Source organism: Nelumbo nucifera, chromosome 3, assembly GCF_055504915.1.
Source record: "Nelumbo nucifera cultivar China Antique chromosome 3, China Antique-T2T, whole genome shotgun sequence".
Classification (NCBI taxonomy): domain Eukaryota; kingdom Viridiplantae; phylum Streptophyta; class Magnoliopsida; order Proteales; family Nelumbonaceae; genus Nelumbo; species Nelumbo nucifera.
Genome location: NC_142651.1, coordinates 73,199,381 through 73,221,746, shown reverse-complemented (window position 1 = coordinate 73,221,746; position 22,366 = coordinate 73,199,381). Strand labels below are relative to the sequence as shown.

The window sequence follows — 22,366 nt, the reverse complement described above, 5'->3', positions numbered from 1 at the left end:
CCACATGCTCTCAACCTCTATAAATAAGAGGTGTTGGTTTGAAATCCATAAGAGCTTACATTGTATATATTGTAGAACTCTTAGAGAGCAAGTTTTGCAAGAGTTATTTCTTTGTTTGAATATATTTCTTTGTTTCACTAGTTTAAATAGTGAGGAAAACTATGTAGTCATAAGGTTTATTTCTTTGTCTCACATGCTCTCAATCTCTTCATTATTTCTAATACAAACTAGTAGGGACTTGTGAGATGCTCAGGCTTTATTAAGAAAAATTGAAGAAAAGCAGCCCTATAACATTTCAATTGAGTAAAGCCAAACTAAGTCAAATTGAATATTATTTTTTGTGTTATGTCTAGTCGATTTAACCACTATCCAAGTTGCATCCCTAGTGAATTTAGTTAATTTCCCATTTTATTTTTCTTATATTCGTTATAATTTTAATGTATAAGTTTATATTAATCGTTGTAAATTTTACTTGTAAGATTAATTTTTATTAATTTTATTCATTTAAATTAAATATAATGGATTGATATGTTTTATAACAATTTAAATCATTAATTTAGTAAGTAGGCATTAAGTTAAATTATTTAAGTTACTAATTAAGTGATTATCTTAATTAAGTTTTTATAAATTTATTAAAATATGTTCACAAGTGATTTGCTTATTTATATAAATAATTGAATAAATACGCCATGGATTTATTAATGGGTTTTGTAATCTTATTAGTATATAGATAGAGTTGCAAGATGTATTGGATCAAAGTTGTTTAGGGGTATATCCAAGCTTGATCCAACAAGTATTCGGGAGATATGTGCTTGATCTGATTCCCAACGAATACTCAAATTTGATTTTTTGGTCATTTAAAACGCCCCCAATAGTTTTATGGATTTTCTAAAACCTACCCTATAATTTTCATTTACTAAAACACACCTATAGTTTGCAATCAATTTACTTAAACAACTTTCAATTAGATGACAATGGAAAATGATAGTTTTGACCCCAATGTTCATTTGAATAAATTTAATCAAAAGAAAATAAAACAATATGCCATTTTTTGCCCCTAGCAAGACACTAAGCACTAAAAACCACTATGTTTGACTCTATTTGGTCAATTTTGTTTTAGGTACAAAGAAGTGTAAGAGGTACTTTTGGAGTAAACAACCATGAGCCCATGCCCTTAAACAACTTCCACTCAATTTAGGTGATCATGTTACTATTTGTAGATGTCAAAACAAACACTTCTTAGTAAAAGGTTGATTAAGTAAATAAGTTGCAAATTATAAGGGGTATTTTAGTAAAATGAAAGGGTAGGTTTAAATAAAACCATAAACTATGGGGGTGTTCTAATAAATGACATTTTTTTCAACAAAAAGAAAAAGATCCAAAATTGATTTTTTTCCTATAAAAAAATGATTAAGATATCTATGAATTTGTATAAAAGTAAAGATTACATAGAAGAGGCTATTACTTAATGTTGGTTCCATCTAATTGGACTAAATCCCATGTAGATTTGCCTAAAAAAATAAATTATAAATAAAAATAGATTAATCTAAATCCCAAATGCAACTTATATCCAAATAGTTTCGACACTATAAAATATATACATTATAATTGGACGAGCACCATCTAAGTTAATCTCTCACCAATCTAGAGAAATATATGAGCCGTTTGACAAGTCTTTTTGGGAAGATCTTCTGGTAGCTCTGACAATCAGAAGAGACATTGGCTATCGTGCATATTTTTCGTGTATTTCCACGCGAGAATAAAGCGAGAAAATCATGAAAATCACCATTTAGAGCTTCCCTAATTCAGTGCAAAATGAGTTTCTCACATATTTTCAGCACACTGACTTTTGATGGATAAATCTATTACAAACCAAATGGAAAAATACCGCAGCATAGTATGCCCGATTTATACATAACCGAAAGACTGCACAGAAAGACATGCCAAACAGGGCCCTAATTAATGGTTTCCCGCTATAAGCACAGGGCTGATGTCTTATGGGCCAACAAATACATACCAAACGCAACCCATTTACAGCCTTTAATTGGTAATTTAATGAAGGCAGAAATCCCAACTTTTCAAATCAAAGCCCACCAAAGTGGTCGTATGCATCACAAGGAGTAGATGCTAACGGCCCATTTCCCTTTGCTATTACTTAATTTATTTTGTTAAATGTTGTCATAGATCACATACAAGAGAAAAGTAAAACAAAAGCTAATCAAGGGAAGATAGGCACATGAACGTCCCAATTTTGGCATCACTTAACCAACTCAGAGCATAACTAAAATGTAAGTCATCTCATATCATAGAAGCCAAAAACCATACTCAATTAATCCCTCTCCAATTTCAACCTATCCCTGAAAACTATATAAATAAATATAAGCTGTAACTTTCTAATCTAACTAAATAAATAAATCTTCTCATTTATACACCTTCTTATAAGCCCAAGGCTTTCATTCTCTGAACAGTCCCTCTCCACCGTCCCGCGATTGCAGGGCTTTGTTCGTTCCTTCCCTCCTCTCTTTCTTTTTCTTTCTTTTTCTTTCATTTCGGAGCCCTCGATCGAATTGAACTAATCCTCCATTGACACAAATCTTCTGCAAATCCCCAAAATATCCTCTCAATAAAGGGCATGTTCGACCTTTGATCTCTCATTTGGTTTCTCAGATTCGCCACGGAGAATCTTTCCAAGGGAGTTGAGATTTCTAGGGTTTCTTCCTGTTGTATTTTGGGCTTCCTTTCTGGTTGGTTGGGAGGCTTACTTTCGAGGGCTCTGGTCGTCTTGGGTCCTTCGTAATAGCAGATCTGAGTTTCGGAGACTCGTGGAGGCGATTTCGCAGTTCAATTGCGCCTGTCAAGATGTTTTGGCGTATGGCGGGATTGTCCACCGCGTCTCCTGTGAGTTGGCGTTGTTAAACCTTCATTTCTTTAGATTATTCTTCTGGTTGTTTGATTGAATTTTTTAATTTTCGTTTTTTTTTTCTAACGGCGAAATTGTTTTTGGGAGGAATTTCTCTTGTTCTCAAGCTATACAAATTGATTGCTTATGTTTTTTTTTTTGGTTTTTTAGCCCGTCAGTTTATGCTCATGAAATGGATAATTTTGTAATAGAAAAATTCCGTTTATTACTTGTAAATGCTACGTTTGGCCAGATTGCCACTTTCCGGCCCGAAGGATTGAGCTATTCTTTTAATCAGTGATTGAAAATTGAAATGCAATTTTATTAGTTATTCTTTTTGGTTCATTACCTCCTTTTTCAATGGAAGTGAAGCTTGAATGGAAGTCATATTTGGTTAGGTTTGAAGAGCACGTTTTTGAAGAAAAAAGATTGAACTTCTGTTATCGTTGTGGTATAAAGGCCTAATTTTCAATTTTCAGTATTCTTGTCTTGGAATGGGGTTTAATAGATGACAGGAAAATTGTTGGGGCACCTGTAAGAATGAGTGCTATTTGGGGCATTTATGGAAAATTAATCCTACTTCTGGTGGAATTTTTTTTAGTTAGTATAATACCGTCCAGTGTTCTATAGGAAATTCAATATCATTGGATTCATAGAACTGTCTTGGAATCTCTTAGGTGTATATGGTTTATAAATCTACATTTCCAGCCTGTTATTGTTTTCTTTCTCTTGATAAATACTTGTTATTGTATTTCTTGGTAACCTTAAAATTTTTTGAAACTAAGTTCATATTTAAGTAAGACATTTTTCCATGAACATGTATTCTTCCATTTGGATGTATAAATTTGTCATTATTTTTGGTCAGTAAAATGTATACATTTGCCAATTGAATGTATTAAGTTTATTGTTTGTTAAAAATTGGCTGAAACTCTTGCTACATGGCTGACTCATTTCCTTTGATAAGTCTACTTGTTTGATTTGACTCTTCTTAAATATTGAATTCTGAATCAGGGATTTCTAATATAGTTCCTTTATGCAAGTGAATCAGTAAGCATTTAGCTGTCAACTTTGAGAGTCCTTCCTGAATTGGCACATATGATGTTCAGTTTTGGTTGAGTTGCTGTTTCAACCCAATATTTGATCTCATTACATTGTGGTTAGAGACCTGATTCATCTATAATGAAACTTTTTATCTTAACTAGTAACTTGACTTCTACTGTGCAATTGCAATTAGACCTGTTCATGGGCCGGGCCGGGCTGGGCTCGGGCCGGGCTTTTACTGTGTATTAACAAATTTTTTTTAAGGCCCGAGCCCGAGCCCAGCCCGACCATCGGGCCTACAATTTGGGCCCGAGCCTGGCTCTCATAAAAAGCCCGAAGCCCGAGCCTGGGCCCGGGCCCGAAATTTAGCCTATATTATTATTATTATTAATGTTGAAGCAGCTGAATAAAGAGAGAGATAGATTGAAATTATAAAGAAAAGAATAATATATATATATATATATATTAAATTATAAATATATATTTTAATAAATATTATATTATTTATATATTTTATATAATATATAATACTGAGTCGGGCCGGGCCGGGCTTTGTTGACAAATCCCGAGCCCGGCCCGAAACACAGTCGGGCTTACTGTGTTAAGCCCGAGGTCAGGCCCGCGGGCCTAATTATATGACCAAGCCCGGCCAGGGTGCGGGCCGGGCCGGGCCGGGCCGTTGGGCTACCCGGCCCATGAACAGGTCTAATTGCAATCACCTGACCCTCACTCTCCAATTTTCAAGAGATTTGGGCTACAAACTCTATTTCTCTGTGTCTTTACACCTAACCTGCGTGGAGACTCTTTAATTTCATTCACGACTGGCCTTTCTTTCCTTTTCACGTGTAACCCAGCCTTTGCTGATGTCATCATATTCTTCCTTCGAACACTTCATCCACAGAGACATTTCAGCTTCCAGAAGAACCCAAGCCTTAATCCAGAGATCCTCTATGAGCAGGTTTATGCATCTACGAACTCTTTAGGAATTAGACCCTCAATTCTTACTCTCGCGGCATGCGGGTCTTGAAGATTGAATGCTACCAGAACTCCCCTCATCGTTTGAACCAGCTTTTCAAGTATTTCCTTGTTCTAGAAATTGAATGGGAGCCCTACTAGCCGAATCTCAAGGATTCTCTCAGACATATGATTCTGGTTACAGGACATATACCAGCTCTCCACCCTTACCCTACCAGCTGGAGATTCTACCATCTCAGCACCGGGTATCACAACTTTTTTACCATCTCCAAGTAACACAGCCTTCAAATCATTGAAAGGTTTGATATTCATGATTCCTTTTATTGTTGAATCTCTCCACAACCGCTTCCACAATTCTTCCCCAATCTGACACTTTTTTGTCTGATGTTTTTCTCCCAAGTTTCTTTCTCTACATCTAGGAGCCTCCTTCGACTTCTAATATTACTACATACTATTGCTTGTGGATCTCCTTCTTTTTGTTTTCCTTCCTTCGATTTTTCTCTGAAACTCTGATTGTCACAGACCTCTGGGTCCCTTCTTTGTTTTGAACTTGTTTGTCTTTCATGTTCAGCAGAAACTCTTGTAATAAATCTGCGAACAATCTCCACCCTGCTCTCTTTCATGTTTCTCCTCAGCTCAGCTTCAAAACTTTTTCCATCTGCACTCACTTCACTCTTCTGTCCCATTCTTTTAATGGAGAAAGTCATCCCATCCATGAAGCCCTTCAACCATCCGACCACTTCACCTATGAAAATGGTGGCCCTCTTCTCTTCTCTGATCTTTAGCATCCACCTATCCTTGTATCTGCTTTCTTCGAAGCAAAAACTCTTAGCTTCGATGTCCCTTTTTCTTCTTCATTTCACTGTAGAGGAATATTCATCCATCTCTACAGTTTACTCCATGGATGCCCATATTTTTTTGCCCCTCTAGTCCTGACATCTTCGAATCAAAAACTATTTTGTTTTCCCCTTCTAGTGCATCACTTGCAGGAGAAGGTAGCTGAAAATACTGAAGAAAGGCCTTTTCTTGTGTCTTCTCAAGTCCTGACATCTCTTGATGTTCCTACAAACATTCCTTCTGGTTATAGTCCTACAAACATTCCTTCTGGCTATTTATCTTCTCAAGAAAGAGTATCTAGAAGCGGTTCTTTTAACTCTCGGGAAAAAAGTAATGGTTAACTCCACTCTCAAAAAAAGTACTCACTTCATGTTCATAAAAAGTACTTCAGATACGTGGCTAACTATCTCCAAAAAACTACCCACCTTCAAATGATGCTGGACCCAAACTAACATTTCTAATTCAGTTTCCTAATTCACATAAAAGATTCACTGTAAAGGTTTTCAAGGGTGTTGGTCCCATCCTTTCAGATGAAATAGGTCATCGATTAGAAATTAAACCTGATTTAATTTTCTAAATTAAATAAGAAACCCAAATGAGGTCAATCTCGAACAGAATAATAGGCATAGATGCCCCATACTTAGTATGGGCTGGTCATTACCTAGTAAGCATATTAAATGGGATATCTGTAATTGTGTCCAGGATCTTTGGAAATGGATAGCTGCATCACCATTTCCTTTATCTGTGCGCCATAAGTGAAGTGATGTGATGCCAAAGTCAAGTCGAACCAGTGTATTTTGAACCCTAGAACCTAGGCTGCAAGAAAACTGATGTGATTGCAGTTACATCTTTCTAATAATAATATCCCATTTTTTTATCATTAATATTGCATGGATTTTTTACTAAATCTTGAAAGAAAGCATTGTACCCATAAATAGGGTTGTGAGGATCAGATATGATATTCACAGCTTAAAGCTGGGCAGAGAAAAGAGAAAAGAAAGAGATCTCTTGGTAACAAATCAAGACTAACTGCTGATCTTGGTAATGATTTGAGCACAAATCAGATGCTAAAATATTTGCCTTTCTTATTAAAAATCTTAAAGACTAGAGGCCTTCCATTTGGGAGCAAAGCCAATTTAAGACCAACTGGAAGTCTCTTTTTACTATCAAGTTTGAGTAGTTGGAACATGCCTGTTTGAGTGCTTAAAAAAGAGCAAGCAATTCAGCCATCAAAGAGTTCCTGAAATCAGCTGGGCCTGTATAGCTTTTTTTAATGGTAAATAGAAAAAAAGTTTATTAAAATTTAAAGAAAAAGATAACAACATAATACAATCAACTTTTTTGATTGGTAACATGAACTTTTGTTTTGAAGATCAATAAAGAAAAAATTCATTCAATCAGGCAGAAAATACAATGATTTGGTGACAAGAGGTCACCCGAACTCTTACAACATGAACTTTATTAGATGTGGCAAAAGAATGTTATTTACAAAGTGTATAGAGTTAATTAGTTAGTCTAAGAAATGCTACCCACCCTTTTGTTTTGGTCATGGAGAAATAATTACGTTGTTGTCCCCCAATACAATTTATCCCCATTCACCTCTTGTCCTGCAAGTTGCAAGTGAATCAGTGACACTGTTTGCTACTATATGTGTCCATGATCATGTCACTCTCAACTCTCTATCTATCTGTTTAGCTTGTCTTGAAGTATGGTTATGCTGCCATGTTCCTATCAAAATTTTGGTGCTTCCTTCCACCTTTATATTATTCAGAAGAAGAAGCTGTAGATATGAGAGCTTGTGAGGTGAGAAGGTGGAGAGGCTGAAGGTGGTGCAGATTGAGGCGAGTCAGTCAAGGAAGATGGTGGAGAGGCTGAAGGTCCTTAACACGAGATTAGTTGGAAGGTTTATTGGCCTGGATCTGGAAGAAGAAAAAGTGGAAGTTTGAGCGGGATTTGAATGGGGGAAGAACAGAGTTCGGTGTATCAGAAAACTGAATGGAGGTTTGTTCTTATTTATCTTCCACAGCAGAAGGGATGCAGAGTGGACTTTGGCAGACAGTTTGGCTAAACAAGGGGTACAAAGGCAATCAATATTTTGGGCCTATATGTAATTTTTGGGGGGTTTGGACATTTGGTGTCCTCTTTGTTTCCTTCACAACTTCTGGTTGTACTGTTTCTCTAATATTAATCAAATTGATTTCCTGAGTTATTGATAAAAAAAGAGGAACATGCTTTCTTTAGGGCTAAGGTATGATTGAGGAGAAGAGAGCTGGGAAGTAGAGGAGGTTGGGAGGTGCAAAGGTCTGAGAAGCAGGGTAAGACGAAAGGTTTGTCGAAGGTTGAAGATGATGGGTAGGAAAGAAAAAGGGGGGTATGGAAGTAATTTCACGAGGGGGGGGGGAGGCAATAGTGGGACATGTGGAGAGGAGAGACTCACCTAAAGCTCGAAGAAGGAAGAACAAGGACTGGGTCTTGAAGGTTGCTAGGTGTGACAGTACTGGAAAGAAGGAAGTGTTCTTGAGGACGATTCACACTCGAGATGGGTTGGAATAAGATCGAAGGTCTGTTATGAGGTGCAGGCTGGTGTAAGTTTTTCAAATGTGCTTTGCGTTGGGAAAACTGAGATGACCACAGCGGAGCTCAATCGACAGTTAGGTTGCGTCTTAAGCTTTTGCTCCTTTTAGGTTGAGATTCAAGAGGATTCTTCTCAAGGGGGAGGAGTGCTCCGTCTTCTCAAGCTGTTGTAAGGCTAGAAGAAGGGAGGGAGAAAGAGGTCGCAGGTATGGGAGAAATATTGGTGGAAGGGGTGAAGGAGGAAGGGAGTGTTAAAGAAAGAGGGGCTGTAGGGACTCTGTGAAAGGGTTGAAGGGAGAAGATTGGGAGATAGTTCTGGTCTTAAGGGTGATAACAGAGATGGAGAGTGTGGCCTGCAAGGAAGCAGCGTGGGACTCCCAAGTTTTGAAGTGGTTGTGGGAAGACGAAGGCTAGGCATTGATTTGGGTAGGAAAAGGAAGTTTGTGAATCCTGATAGTTATGTGGGGGAGGCGTTGAAGATTGCCTAGGTTGCAAATATTAATTTTTCCAGACTGAAAGAACGCCTGTTCGGGGATGGTCCAACAAACAAATACAAGAGAATTCATAAGAAAAAGGTTTTAAAACTCAAAGGTTCAAAGGAGGGGGAGAACATATATACCAATTACCAAGTCCCAAGGTTCAGCAGGGGTGGTGACTCAATCGATCGAGGTATCCAAGGAAATTCTAAAGCCAACTGCTGGGTTAGAGCAAGAGGAAATGGGGGTGGAATTGCTAAAGAAAAGAAGGCTGAGGAGGTTACTTCCAGTCAGCTAGGAGAGAAGGGAGTAGTGCTGGTGATTTAGCATGCTTTGTGGAGATGTAATCATTTTCTCTTGAGGTCTATGTAGTATTTCCATCTCTATCTTTTTGAGGACGCTCTTCTGTTGTTTTGGATTTTGTTGATCCAGGTGCTGCCTCATCACCCTCTGATGATTGTATTAAGCTTCTTTTTTTAATGAAAAATTTCTTTTTACTCTTCAAAAAAAATATTTAATTTCATGCAAATCTGTAGGCCTTGTAGGTCAGCTTGCATCTCAACTCTAATGGAATCTGTCTCCAATTGGGAAGCTGATACCTTGTTGTCTTTGCATAACTAGATTAAAAACAACAAGGTTGTTGCTGGAGGTGAGGACAAAGGGATTTGGATTTTGTGTCTTTGATCTTTCATGGTTAAATCCTTCTTTAAAGCTTTTGTGCAAGTGTGAATGGTTCCTTTACTTGGCAGTGGTTTTGGTCTTCTCAAATTCCTACCAAGGTGTTTTCTTTTTCCCATTTGGACAGCTTACTTGAACTTGACTATTGACGGTCTGATTGCAAGGGCATGGCAAATGAATGTGTGCTGTGTGAGTCATCTCTGGAGATTGTTCAGCACCCTCTATTCACTGTGGGTTTTTGATGTGTCTGGTGGAGCTTTGTTAAGGCTATTTGAAGATCAATGGGTCATTCCTGGTAATCTTGTGGGCCTGGTGGATTCATGGCCAGCAAGAGGTTTCAGTAAAAGAGAGGAACATCTTATGGAATTTAATTCTTGCCATTCGTTGATGTTTTTGAAAGAGAGAAACAGTAGAATCTTCGGAGGGAAGAGATGACCATGGTTGGGTCTAATTAAGATTGATTCTTTCATCAGCTCTAATCGTTAGATATACTTTTAACTATCAAGAATGATCGAATTAAAGATTTTATTTTGAGAAAAAGTAAGGTAATATTGTATTACCAGGATACTGTAAAATTAGAGTACAATGTGAGCATATATGCAACATGTACAGCCAGAAACTATACATCAAATCTCAATGGAAATCTTCAACGTACACTTCCAAGGACGAAAGACTAAATTTGAAAGCTAGGAATTTCTGACAACCTCTCTGGCTAGCCAAAAAGATTACTGTGATAAAAAAAAACTGATTATGGTGGATTCTGCTGAAAAGATCTTGAGCTGATAACCAGGAATGTATAGATGCCATTGCCTGCGAAAGGGGAACTGTGCTCCAGGACTGCAATAGCTCCCACAAACTCCTTGGATGACACCAGCTAACATTCAACAGCCCATAAAAATGAGTAAATAAGAAACTGATTACTTTGCAGTGTACAAGAAGATGATCAATTGATTCTTCTTCCTGTCCACACATAACACAAACCAGAGAATCCTGCAACAACCCCTTCCTCTCTAATCGAACCTTCCAAAGGCATTTACCTTTTACAGCAGACCACATAAGGAAATTATCTTAGATGGGGTGTGTGAAAGCCATACCTCCTTCCAAGGGAAACCCTGAGAGAGGGAAGGAGCTGAGTTATTATAAAGTGATTTGACAGATAATTTACCATCTCTGGACCATCTCCACACTCTTTCATCTTGCCTCTCCAGGGAAAGCTGGTGGCTTTGGAGTCACTGTAGTAGACCTATCAGATCTGAAATCTCCCAATCATTAAGTTGTTGCCTGAAAGTTGGGCCCCAAACTCCCTCCCTTCCAATTCAGTCAACCTGCTCAGCAACCAAAACATCTCTGTTCTTCCATCAAAGCAACCTCACTGCACCAGGGGTCTAACCAAAAAAGTGTTCTCCTTCCCCCACCTTAATCTTAATTCCTTTGATAAACCTGAGAAATCCCTCTCAATTCCCTTCCACACTGAACAACCCAAGAATTTTGAATAATGCATGCTATCAAAAAGGTATATAGTATTACCAACCCTAACTCTCAAGTGTTCCCGGTTAAAGAAATTTGGGAAGACCTATTCCCCCCAAAATTGTTGTGTTCTGTTGGGAAGTTTACTATGGGAAAATCAACACTCTTCTTTGTCCTTCCCTGAACTGGTGCTCCCTGTGTAAGGCCCAGAATGAGGACTGCTTCCATTTACTGATATCCTGCTCCTTTGCTGCAGCTTTATTGAGTCGCAGCCTTAGTTTAGTTGGTTGTATGTGGATTTTGCTGTCTAATGTAAGTATGCTGTTTAATCCATCTACTCTCGGGTGGCACATAAAAAGAGGTAAAATTATGTGGAAATGTATCAGGACAGCTATCTTATGGATTGTTTGGGAGGACAGGAATGCTAGAATCTTCCTAGAAACGGAAAGAAGCTTTGATGAAGTGAAGGATTATTATCTTAACAAGAGCAATCCATTGGCTGAAGACCTCGGCCATGTTTGCTGATTTCTCTTTTGATGATATTTGGAGGAATTGGTTAGCAATGGCTAATACCTCCGCTAGGAAGAATAGTAGTGTGATAGAGTGGGGGCCTCCTCCAGAAGGTGCATTAGATTGAGCTTTGATGGTAGCAGCCAAGGTAACCTTGGGCCTTTGGATTTAGGGGGTGTGCTGAAGAATAAGGACAGTAACATTAGTTCCTTATTCAAGATGTTTTAGGGACCTTTTCAGTCTATAAATGGTCTTTTTCTTCAAACTCGAAAGTGTTCTTAATGGAAGATAATGTTATTGTCCGAGTGGTTGGGCTGCCATTCCATCTTTGGAATCAAGAAACTGCAAACTCGATTGCTTTGCTGTGTGGAGCTCGCCTTGATGGTGTCTTCTGGGGAGATCTACGAAGTGCAACCATTCTATTGGGTGGAGTAAAACCAGAAGATATACCAAGGAAGGTGACTGTAATTGTGGATGAACTGTTCTTACCAGTTTGGTTAGTGTCCTCCATTGAAGCTAACCTTTGGAGGGAGGCAAGGCAGGAGGAAGACGAAAAGGTGAAGGAAATGGAGTTACGTGGCAGCTTGAATTTGGTTGGAAAAAAGAGACAAGGAAGTTTCACTGAAATGGAAACTCTACCTTTAGGCAATCCAAAAGATTTGGGTCAGGAGACTATTAGGAGACGTGTGACACAAGGTAAAGGTTTGACAACCAATAGAACTTTTGCTCAGGTAGCTGCTTGTGGCGCCAAACAAAATATTTTGAATGATTCAAATAAAGGAAGGGCAGAGGTATTGTTAGCCTCAAGAATATGCATGGGAGTCCAACCAGCAGGCCCATCTCTAAATTGGTGTTTTGGGCCCAGTAGGCCCGAAAAGTTAAGTGGGCTATGCTTAAAAGACCCAAGAGTGAGGAGGGCGCATGACAATTTAAAGGAGCATGTGACAAGGTTGGCTCCTCAGGTAGACAGTAAAATCCGTCTACCATCGTCTTCCTCAAGCTCTTTCTCTCGTTCGAACAGTTCAGCGAAGGTCTCCAGCTCGTTACAGTGGAGACCCTCGAAGAAGATGCCGCATAAGGAACAAGATTGCCGTAACCCCAGAAGTGTGAAGAGCAGTGAGGTTTTCAACTCTGATTCGAAAAGATTGACAGGCGATGAAGAACTTTCTGATTCTGATTCAGATTTGGAAGAAACCATTAGCTTGGGAAGTATCGACCTCCAAAAGCCAAGAGATATACTGGATGAGGGTAGCCTAAACACTGAACTGTTATTCCTAGAGGAGGAGACGGATTCACAAGATTCTGGTATTATCAAAATGCAACGAAGAGTGAGCCTTAGCAGCAGAGAACAGATCTTTACCAAACAGGGTATGCTATACAAAAGACAGGTGGAGTTGGGAACACTGAAAAAGGTAAGGCAGAGTGCATCCCGACCAATAAACGAGTCCATCCCATATGTGTAGCCTAGTCAAGACATTAGGCCAGAGAGATAGGAATCAAACTTGGAGCCTTACCTAAGGATTCACTCAGAGGGAAAGAGAAGTGAAGTTTCTATGACTGTAGAGGGTGAGGAAGTATTGGTTGTACCTAGTCCGCTTCCACTGTTGAGTCCAGAAAAGGGGAAGGGCCTAGTCCTGACTCCAAGAATTGATACCCAACAGCTGGTCCACATGCAACCATCTATGCTAATTCCAGGTAAGCCTGTCCATTTGGTTTTAAATACTAACTTGGGTTCTCATCTTGTAATAGATGTCCTGGAATCCCGACCAGACCAACCAACTGATAGCAGGGAAGTGGCGATTGATAATGATGGAGTCCGATCAGAGAAGGGAGTTGGGTTGTTAGAAAGGAAAAAAGAGGAGTTAGAATGGGTTTGGGAGCAGATTTGTGCCCTACTGGAGGAATATAAACAGAAGGAGGAAATGATAGAGGTGGCTCCAAAAAACCCTGAATCAGAGGCAAGAACCAATAGATTGGGGCAGGAATTAGGAAATAAAGGGCAGATTAGGAAGTCAGTGGGAAATAAGGGTAGGAAAAAGAAGAAAAAGTCTGAAGTAGAGAGACTAATAGTGGACATTGAAGGGGATATTGAGTTCAGTGGTAGAGGGGAAAGAAAGAAGGGTTCTAAATGAATGAACACTATATTGGAGGGCTAAATTCTTGAGAGGTAATGAAGATAATAAGCTAGAATGCAAGGGGTTTGGGTAGAGCCACAAAAAGGAGATCGATTAAGGAGCTACTTAGGAGAGAAAAACCTGATGTTGTGATGTTGCAGGAGACAAAATTAGCTGAACTGGATAGAAGGTGGGTCAGGGAGATCTGGAAAATAAGAGGGGTAAGATGGTGCTCAGCTTTGTTGTGGGGAGCCTCGGGGGGAATAGTAACTTTGTGGAGGGAGGACTTCGGAGAACCAGTAGAGGAGCTAATAGGAAACTTCACTGTATCCCTAAAATTCAGAATGGTGGAAGATGGATTTACTTGGGTGCTAACAAATGTGTATGGTCCAAATAATCACAGAGAAAGGAATGAGTTATGGGAGGAGCTTCACGGAATTCAAGGTTTGTGGGAAGGTCCTTGGTGTTTGGGGGGTGATTTTAATGCAATAAGATTCACAAATGAGTCAAATAATCCTAGGCAGGCCATTACAACTAGTATGAGGAAGTTCAATGACTTAAAAAATTCCTGTGAGTTACGGGAGCTTCCTTTACTACAGACTACCTACACTTGGTCCAACTTCCAAGAAAACCCAACCTGCTCAAAGCTTGACAGATTCCTATTTAATGAGGGTTGGGAGAGCCACTGGAGAGGTTTGGTGGCTAAGGCCCTACCTAGGATAACCTCTGATCACTACCCTATAGAAGTAGGACAAGAACCTCTTGGTTATGGACCTAGACCATTCAGGTTTGAAAATATGTGGCTGACACACCCGGACTTCTTGCCTAAGGTTAAGGAATGGTGGAGTGAAGAGATGAGAGAAGCGAAATGGGATGGGGTTAGATTCCACAAAAAATTAAAAAGGTTGAGAGGCAAAATAAAAGAATGGAATAAGGTTCAATTTGGAAGAGTGGAGGAGGTAAAAGCTAGATTATTAGTTCAGATTGAGGAGTTAGATGCAAAAGAATCCCAAGGGATGATGGATGAGCAAGACAGAGAAATGAGGAGGAAGCTGAAAAAGGAGTTAGAGGAGACTTTGTTGAGGGAGGAGATCTCTTGAAGACAAAAATCCAGACATAAGTGGATCAAAGAAGGGGATGGGAATACCAAATTCTTTCATGCTTTGGCTAATGGGAGAAGGAGGAAAAATTTGATACTAAAGCTTGAGGTCGATGGTGTGGAGATAACCTCTCAAGAGGAGCTTGCCAGTAGGATTGTGGATCACTTCAAATCCATCTTTCAAAGACCCTTAGAGAATCAGTTAATAGTAGGGGAGGAGAATTGGCCAACTTTGAACCAAACAAATAAGGGATGGTTGGAAAGAGTGATTGAGGAAGAGGAAATTAAACAAGCTGTTGTTTCTATGGATAGGGCTAAGGCACCGGGTCCTGACGGATTTACAGTGGCATTTTATCAGGACTGTTGGGACATAGTCAAAGAAGACTTAATTGGAGTATTTAGAGAATTTGAGGATAAACATTTTGTGAGTCTTGGAATCAATGCCACCTTTATAGCCTTAATTCCCAAAAAGAATGATTCCAGACACCCCAAAGATTTTCGGCCAATTAGCCTGGTGACAAGCATCTATAAGGTTTTGGCAAAAGTGCTTTCTAGGAGGATCAAAGTAGTTCTCCCCTCTCTCGTTAGCCAAGCACAAGGAGCCTTTATACAGGGTAGACAAATTACAGATCAGATCCTTATTGCAAATGAGAGTGTGGAAGAGATAAGGAGATCGGGCAGGAAAGGATTTGTTTGCAAACTGGACTTGGAGAAAGCCTATAACTTAGTGGATTGGAATTTCCTGTTAGAGATGTCGAGAAGATGTGGATTTGGGGATAAATGGTGTAATTGGATAAGAGGATGCTTAAACTCTTGTCGTTTCAGTGTTGGTGAATGGGGTGGTTAAGGACTTTTTTCCAGCCAATAGAGGCTTAAGACAAGGGGATCCACTCTCCCCTTTCCTCTTTACACTTGTTGCTGATGTCTTTAGTAGGATGATTTCCAAAGCAGATGAGGAGGGCCAAATAAAGGGATGGAGAATAGGGAGCAGAGGCATTCTAGTAACTCACCTTCAGTTTGCTGATGATATTGTTATTTTCTGTGAAGGGAATGAGTTGAGCAAAGTGGAGAACCTTAAGATTTTAATAAGTACTTTTGAGAGGGTCTCCAACTTGAAGGTGCATTTTGATAAAAGTTGTGTGGCTGGAGTAAACTTGGAGAATAGGGAGATTGAATCCATTGCAGAATGCTTAGGTTGCAATATTTCTTCTTGGCTTTTGACATACTAAGGGCTACCCTTAGGAGCCAACCCTAAAGAAAGCAGTTTCTGGGTCCCTATTGTGGAGAAATTTGATAAGTGCTTGGTAGCTTGGAAAAAGAATTACATTTCAATAGGGGGTAGGCTGACTTTAATTAAGGCTACACTTGCCAACCTTCCAACCTACTTCCTTTCAGTGTTCAGGATTCCTCCAAGGGAGGCTAAGAAATTGGAGAAGAGAATGAGGGACTTTCAATGGGAACCAGGAGAGGTGAAAAAGGATTACTTGATCATATGGGAGATAGTTAACAAACCAAAGGAAGAAGGGGGTTTAGGGATAGGGAACATAGTGCTGAAGAATGTAGCCCTTCTAGGGAAGTGGCTATGGAGATGGCCCCGAGAGAGAGAGAGAGATTATGGAATGAGGTGGTGGCAAGCATTCATGGTTGTGCAGGAAATGGTTGGGATTCTGGGATATCTCGCCGAGCTACCCTTACTACACCTTGGAAGGCTATACATGGTATTCTCCCTCGCTTCCTCAGATTCATTAGGTATGATGCTTGTTCTGGTAATGCTATTCTGTTCTAGGAGGATATTTGGGTGGGTATTCAACCCCTCAAAGATTGTTTCCCCTTCACTCTATTCCATTTCCCTTCACATACATGAGCCAATTGCAACTTTTCTCTCAAGCCCCTTAAATCCCTTATCTTTAAACTGAGACTTTGGGTTTCGTAGAGGGTTAAGGGATGGTGAGTCGAGTTGTGTTATTGAGCTAATTCATTTACTAGAATCCGTTTGCTTGGACCCCACTTCTTCTGATCAAAGGGTTTGGACTCCTCATCCAAAAGGTACTTTTACTTGCTCTTCTTTTCTAAAATCCCTCAGTTCTAACCCCATTTCCCAAGGATTCTTTGTCAAAGAAGTTTGGGCGCGACCTATTCCCCCAAAAATTGCTGTATTCTGCTGGGAAGTCTTCTATGGGAAAATCAATACTTTGAAAAACTTACAGAAAAAGAGACCCTTGCTTTGTCTTTCCCCAAATTGGTGTTCCTTGTGTAAGGCCAAGAATGAGGAATGTTTCCATTTGCTGATCTCCTGTTCCTTTGCTACATCTATATGGAGGTGGAGCCTTTGTTGGAGGTAGGTGGTCTATGCCTTTTGATTTAAGCTTGTTATTCAACCCATCTGTCTTTGTTTGGCATACTAGAAGAGGTAAGGTCATGTGGAAATGTGTTAGGGCAGCCACTTTGTGGACTCTTTGGGAAGAACAAAATGCAAGAATTTTCTTAGAGAAGGAAAGAGGGTTAGATGAAATGAAGGATTGTATCCTAACAAGAGCAATCCATTGGCTGAAAACTGTGGATATCTTTGATGACTACTCCTTTGATGACTTGTCGAGGAATTGGCTAGTAATAGCTAACACTTCAACAAAGAAGGATAGAATTCTGTCAGAATGGATTCCGCTTTTGGAAGGTGTCATCAAGCTGAACTTTGATGGAAGCAGCCAAGGTAACCCCGGGCCTTCAGGTATAGGGGGTATCCTGAGAAATAAGGACATCAACATAATTTCCCTATTCTCAGGACCAGTGGGAGTGAGGGATTCCACAAGGGTAGAAATCCTTGCTACAGTACAAGGAATTCAGATCGCCAACCAGCTTGGGGTGGAGCATCTCCTAGTTGAAGGGGACTCTCATGTGGTAACAAGGTGGCTCCTAAACTTGGATACCACCATTTGGGGCTACAAAGATCACATAAAAAAAGTAAAGTGGTTAACCAACAATATGAGAGTTGAGGTAAAATGGGTTAGTAGGTCTGCTAATTCTTTGGCTGATGCTTTAGTCAAACAGGGGGTTTCTTGGGAAGATCTTTTTTGTGCTTCTATGTAAGTTGTTATTAATTTGGAAATCTGTACTTAACTAGCCCGGAGAGGTTGCATCTCGTGCCTCTCCTTGGGGACTTTGTACTATTGTCTATTGCTAATTAATAAATTATTTCAATTATAAAAAAAAAACATTAGTTCCTTATTCTCAGGACTGGTGGGAGTGGGAGATTCTACAAGGGAAGAAATACTAGCTGCTGTACAAGGGATCCAGATTGCAAACCAGCTTGGAGTGGAACATCTTCTGATTGAAGGGGATTCTCAGGTGGTAATAGGGTGGCTTTTAAACCTGGATGGTGTCATTTGGGGCTACAGAGACCACCTCAAAAAAGTGAAGTGGTTAACTAGTAATATGAGAATTGATGTTAAACTGGTAAGCAAGTCGGCAAATCCTATGGTTGATTCCTTGGACAAACAAGAGGTTTGCAGGGAAGGTCTTTTTTATGCTACCTTGTAACTTGTTTTAGGAAAGCTGTAATTAACTAATGTGAAGAGGTCGCATCTCGTGCCTCTCCTTGGGAAGTTTGTACTCTCTTCTCTTTGGTTATTAATAAAGCTCATTCAATTATAAAAAAAAATATATGGTATTTCAATTTCTTTAAGGGGTGGTGTCTATTATTTTTTATTGTTAGATGGGTCTATTGCTTGTTGTAATGGCTGAGCATATTTCTTTCTTTTTGTATTGGGGCCTTTACCCTCACTTCTTTAATAAAACTCTTCTTAATTACCAATAAAAGGAATCTTTTAACAACATTAGCTTTTGTGGACTATTCAAATCCATTGGAACAACAAATATAAACTAGAAAGTAACTCAAAAAAAAGATAAAATTGATGATGACCAAATCCTAAAAGTTAACTTCCTCCAGATTTTTATTTTAATAAAATTTCTTCTTTACTCTACAAAAAAAAAAAAGAATAGGAGGAATTGGAATTTATTTGTTTTTTCTACCTTTGCATTCTTGTATCTTTACTCATATTTCCTCTTATTATTTGTGTGTATCTTAGGTGGAGACAATTTTGGATAAAGAAAACTTTACATTGGAGGAGCTTCTTGATGAAGATGAAATAATTCAAGAATGCAAAGCTCTCAATGGCCGCCTTATCAATTTGTAATGTTCTCAATATCCCCTTTATTTATATTTTCTGATGGCTAGTCATTTGAGGCAAATTGATACATTACTGTGTTAGATGTAGTTGATCTGGTTCATACATGGTTTTACAAGGCTTAAGCCTAGAGGCTTGAAGGGCTTACACCTTGAAGTGACTGGTGAAGTGCACAGATTTTGCCTCAATGCTTAAGCTTCATAACTTTGATGTGAGGTGTAGGCGCTTGTCAGAAAGAGGCATACAACTCAAGCTTCAAGCTGTGAGGTGTAAACCTTAAGAAACAATGATTATTTATCAAAAAAAAAGTAGTAAAATGAAAGGCCATTAGAGCAAATCAAGTTCTTAGGATCCGTTTGGTTAGCGGGAATAGACGTCTGTAATTGGAATCAGATTGGTCCATTCTGATTCCAACCATTTGGTTGGGTGGATTGGAATACCATTCCCATTCCTGTTGGAATGACATTCACCCATTTGAGGGAATAGGCATTCCCTCCCCCTCCCTTGGGAATGAGAACCCATTCCTGCTGATTCCAATTCCCATCTGAGCCAAACAAGTGGGAGGAATAGGCCATTCTGATTTCAATTCCAATTCTAATTCTGGCTGCGAATCAAATAGACCCTTTGTTTCTCTTAGTGTTTGAGGAGAATTCAACACAACAAGGGCCAAGAAGAACCTTCGTATGTCTCCTTTGATTTTTGGTTAAATGATGTGTATTTTTGTTGCTGATAAAAAAGTTAAATGATGTGTATTTTTTTAATTATTCTACATACTTGGTTGACCATAAATCTAACATCCCAAGTTTGTTAATTTATTAATTTCTCTTCCTAGCGGATGTATTTTCTCTTTGTTGTTTTTATTCGTATAAATCAAATCAATTAAGCTGTTTCATTTCTTCTAAATTGTTGGAGGACCAGAAGTTATCAATTGTTGGGTGACCTAAGAAGATGAAGGTCATTGCTGGTCGAGCTTGATTTTAGAAGATTTTTGGTGTAAGCTTTGAGGTGATTTGATGCAATATTATTTTTATGCATTTTACAAGGGAAAAATCACAGAAAATACAGTAAGGGTTTTCTGGTTTGGTTGATGATGTGTCAGTTTTGGATGTCTTTGGCTGCTATAGTCTGATACCTGTGATTTTTTAGGAGAGAGCAGTAAGTGGTCTCATGCCAACCCTATTTGCTCATTTTTTGGGCCATGATGGATTTATTTCTGACACCAATTGGTCTCTATATTTTCTTCTGTGTGCTGTGACTATTGTTGGAGGTCAAATAGGTGTTTTGTGAAGCATACTTTGCTCTGTGCTTTACTCTATTGTATGGCCCATTTTGTTTCTGGAGATGGCTGCCTCCAAAGTTGTGTCTATAAATAGCAGTTATGTGAAATTGATGACAGTTCCACAGTTCAAATAATAACTGTGAAATTGGATGGTAGTAATTTTCTGGTGTGGCATATTTGATCAAGCTGTCTATTGGAGGCTGGGGTAAGTTGGGGTATCTTTTTGGGAAAGAGGTGGGACGCCAGGTAGGTGATCTGTCATATTCCCAATGGGAGCAAGAAAATCTATTGGTTACTTATGTCATAGCTGATTTGTTTCATGTAGCCTTACATCACAATTACATTTCTGTGTCCATAGCTAAAGATATCTTAGATAAGGTTAATGCTACCTAGTGTTTTAAAAGCACAAGGGGCATTTTGTGCCCAAGGGTCGCACCTTTTTGAAGCAAGGAGCAAAAATGCAAAAAATGCTAAAAATGAGAAAAAACTTAAAAATGCAAGATATTAAAAATATTAAACACAATATTAATTAAAAAAATATGAGCTTAAATTTTAAAATATTTGTTTTAAAAAAACCTGTTATCTCAAATTAAAATACATAAACATAACATGTAATACATATTTAAAATGAAAATTTAAAAATAAAATCAAGCATAACATATAAAACATATTCAAGCATGTCAACACTGAATCTCTTTATTTTTTCCCAATTGCATTACTTCAAATAGCTAATGTGATGTTAAACATTATGCATTGCTGATTCTATGAGCTGCCTTTGTACCAAACCCATTGAAGCAAGCCCAAACAAGTCCATATCAGGGTCTTAAATTCTTAATCCCATAAAAAAGGTTTTATAACTCTAAGCATCTTTTATTAGGATTAATGAATAAGCAACATTAGCATACATGGAGTTTTTGGACCAGGCACACATTTTCAAAAGGCATGTGCCTGAGCTGAAGCACAAGGTGGACCAGGCGCATGGCTTTTGAAAGTGCTGTGCCTGGGATCTAGGCAATGTGCATACCCTAAAATGTGCCTCGCCTGTGTACCTAGGTGCACCTTTTAGATCAGTGATGCTACCTACTCTCAAACTTCGAATACAGCTTGGGTATATTAGCCAAGGAAGGAGACCAGTAGCATGAGATGGGGGGAGAGATCAATAACTTTGTATCTCTCTTCTCTATAGGCCATATTTTAAGAGATACTTGATTTGGATGCCTTTGAGTGGAGGGACCCCTTAGATGTTGCCATAGGAAATCCATAGAATAGCTGTGTGTCTGAGTTCTTGGCCGGAGTGCCGGACAATATAGAATTTGGTTTCACCAAACAGCATATTTTGGGTGTTGACAATGCTCTATATAACCTATTCAGATAAACAAGGAAGTGGAAGTCATCTAAATTCTGTGGCTGTTCTTCTTAGGGGAGAAGTTTGCCAAGGAAGCATTCAGATCAGTAGAGGAGAAAAATGGGGAGAAAGAGAGTAGTGACATTCCAGTGCTTGACAGAAATTCTGACAATTCTGAAAGGAAGTGGTTGTTGGAGATGGCAGATTGGTGGCTTTGGAAGGTGTACAAAGGGCCAAAGACTTGAGCATTAAGAAACTCGTCATAGAGGGAGATTCTAAGTTGTGGGCTGGTTGAAGGAAGGAAGAGGCAATTGGATTTTGGCAATTACGGCAATGAAAAGAGGAAATTTAAATGGCTGACTAGGGATATTGAAGTCAAGCTGAATTGGCTCAAAAGAAGTGCAAATTCTTTTGCGGATGGGTTAGCTAAGCAAGGGGTAAATAGAGATGCTTTGTTTTGGGCTCGTGTAATTTGTTCTGTATTTCCTTTGGTGGGGAGTTAAGAGAGTTTATCTCCCCCCATCTTGTTATTTTTTAATGAAAGCTAATCTGTTATTGATAAAAAAATTAAGATATGCAATAACTTGAGATTCATAGTTTTGGGTAATGAAATCATCATCATCATCATCCAAGTCTTATCCTAACTTAATGGAACTTTGGGTAATGAAATTTAATCTTGAAAGAGTGAGATAGTGGCTATTGCCAGCCTCTTTTGGGGCTTCTTGCAGCTTGTACATAAGCTATTCTTTATCATTCCTCGATAAAGTTATTAGTTATAAAAAAGTTCATTACAGTTCATTTATTTTTGAGGATTCATAGTTTCTTTTGCTTTTGTTGCTTCTCATTTCTGAGAATTTGATACTAAACAGAAAGGAAAAAGAATTAAAGAAG

The 22,366-nt window shown here is 38.9% G+C and overlaps 1 protein-coding gene across 1 annotated transcript in view; it reads left to right on the top strand.

Annotated features, from left to right (window-relative positions):
- The first annotated feature begins 2,363 nt into the window (after positions 1–2,363).
- The window catches only part of LOC104585871 (SIT4 phosphatase-associated family protein), a 54,824-nt gene continuing 34,821 nt past the window's right edge, over positions 2,364–22,366 (top strand). Inside the window, exons 1-2 of the mRNA XM_010242888.3 lie at positions 2,364–2,898; positions 18,753–18,856. Coding sequence (XP_010241190.1) covers positions 2,860–2,898; positions 18,753–18,856 — 143 coding nt within the window. The 5' untranslated portion in view covers positions 2,364–2,859. The remainder of the gene's footprint in view (positions 2,899–18,752; positions 18,857–22,366) is intronic.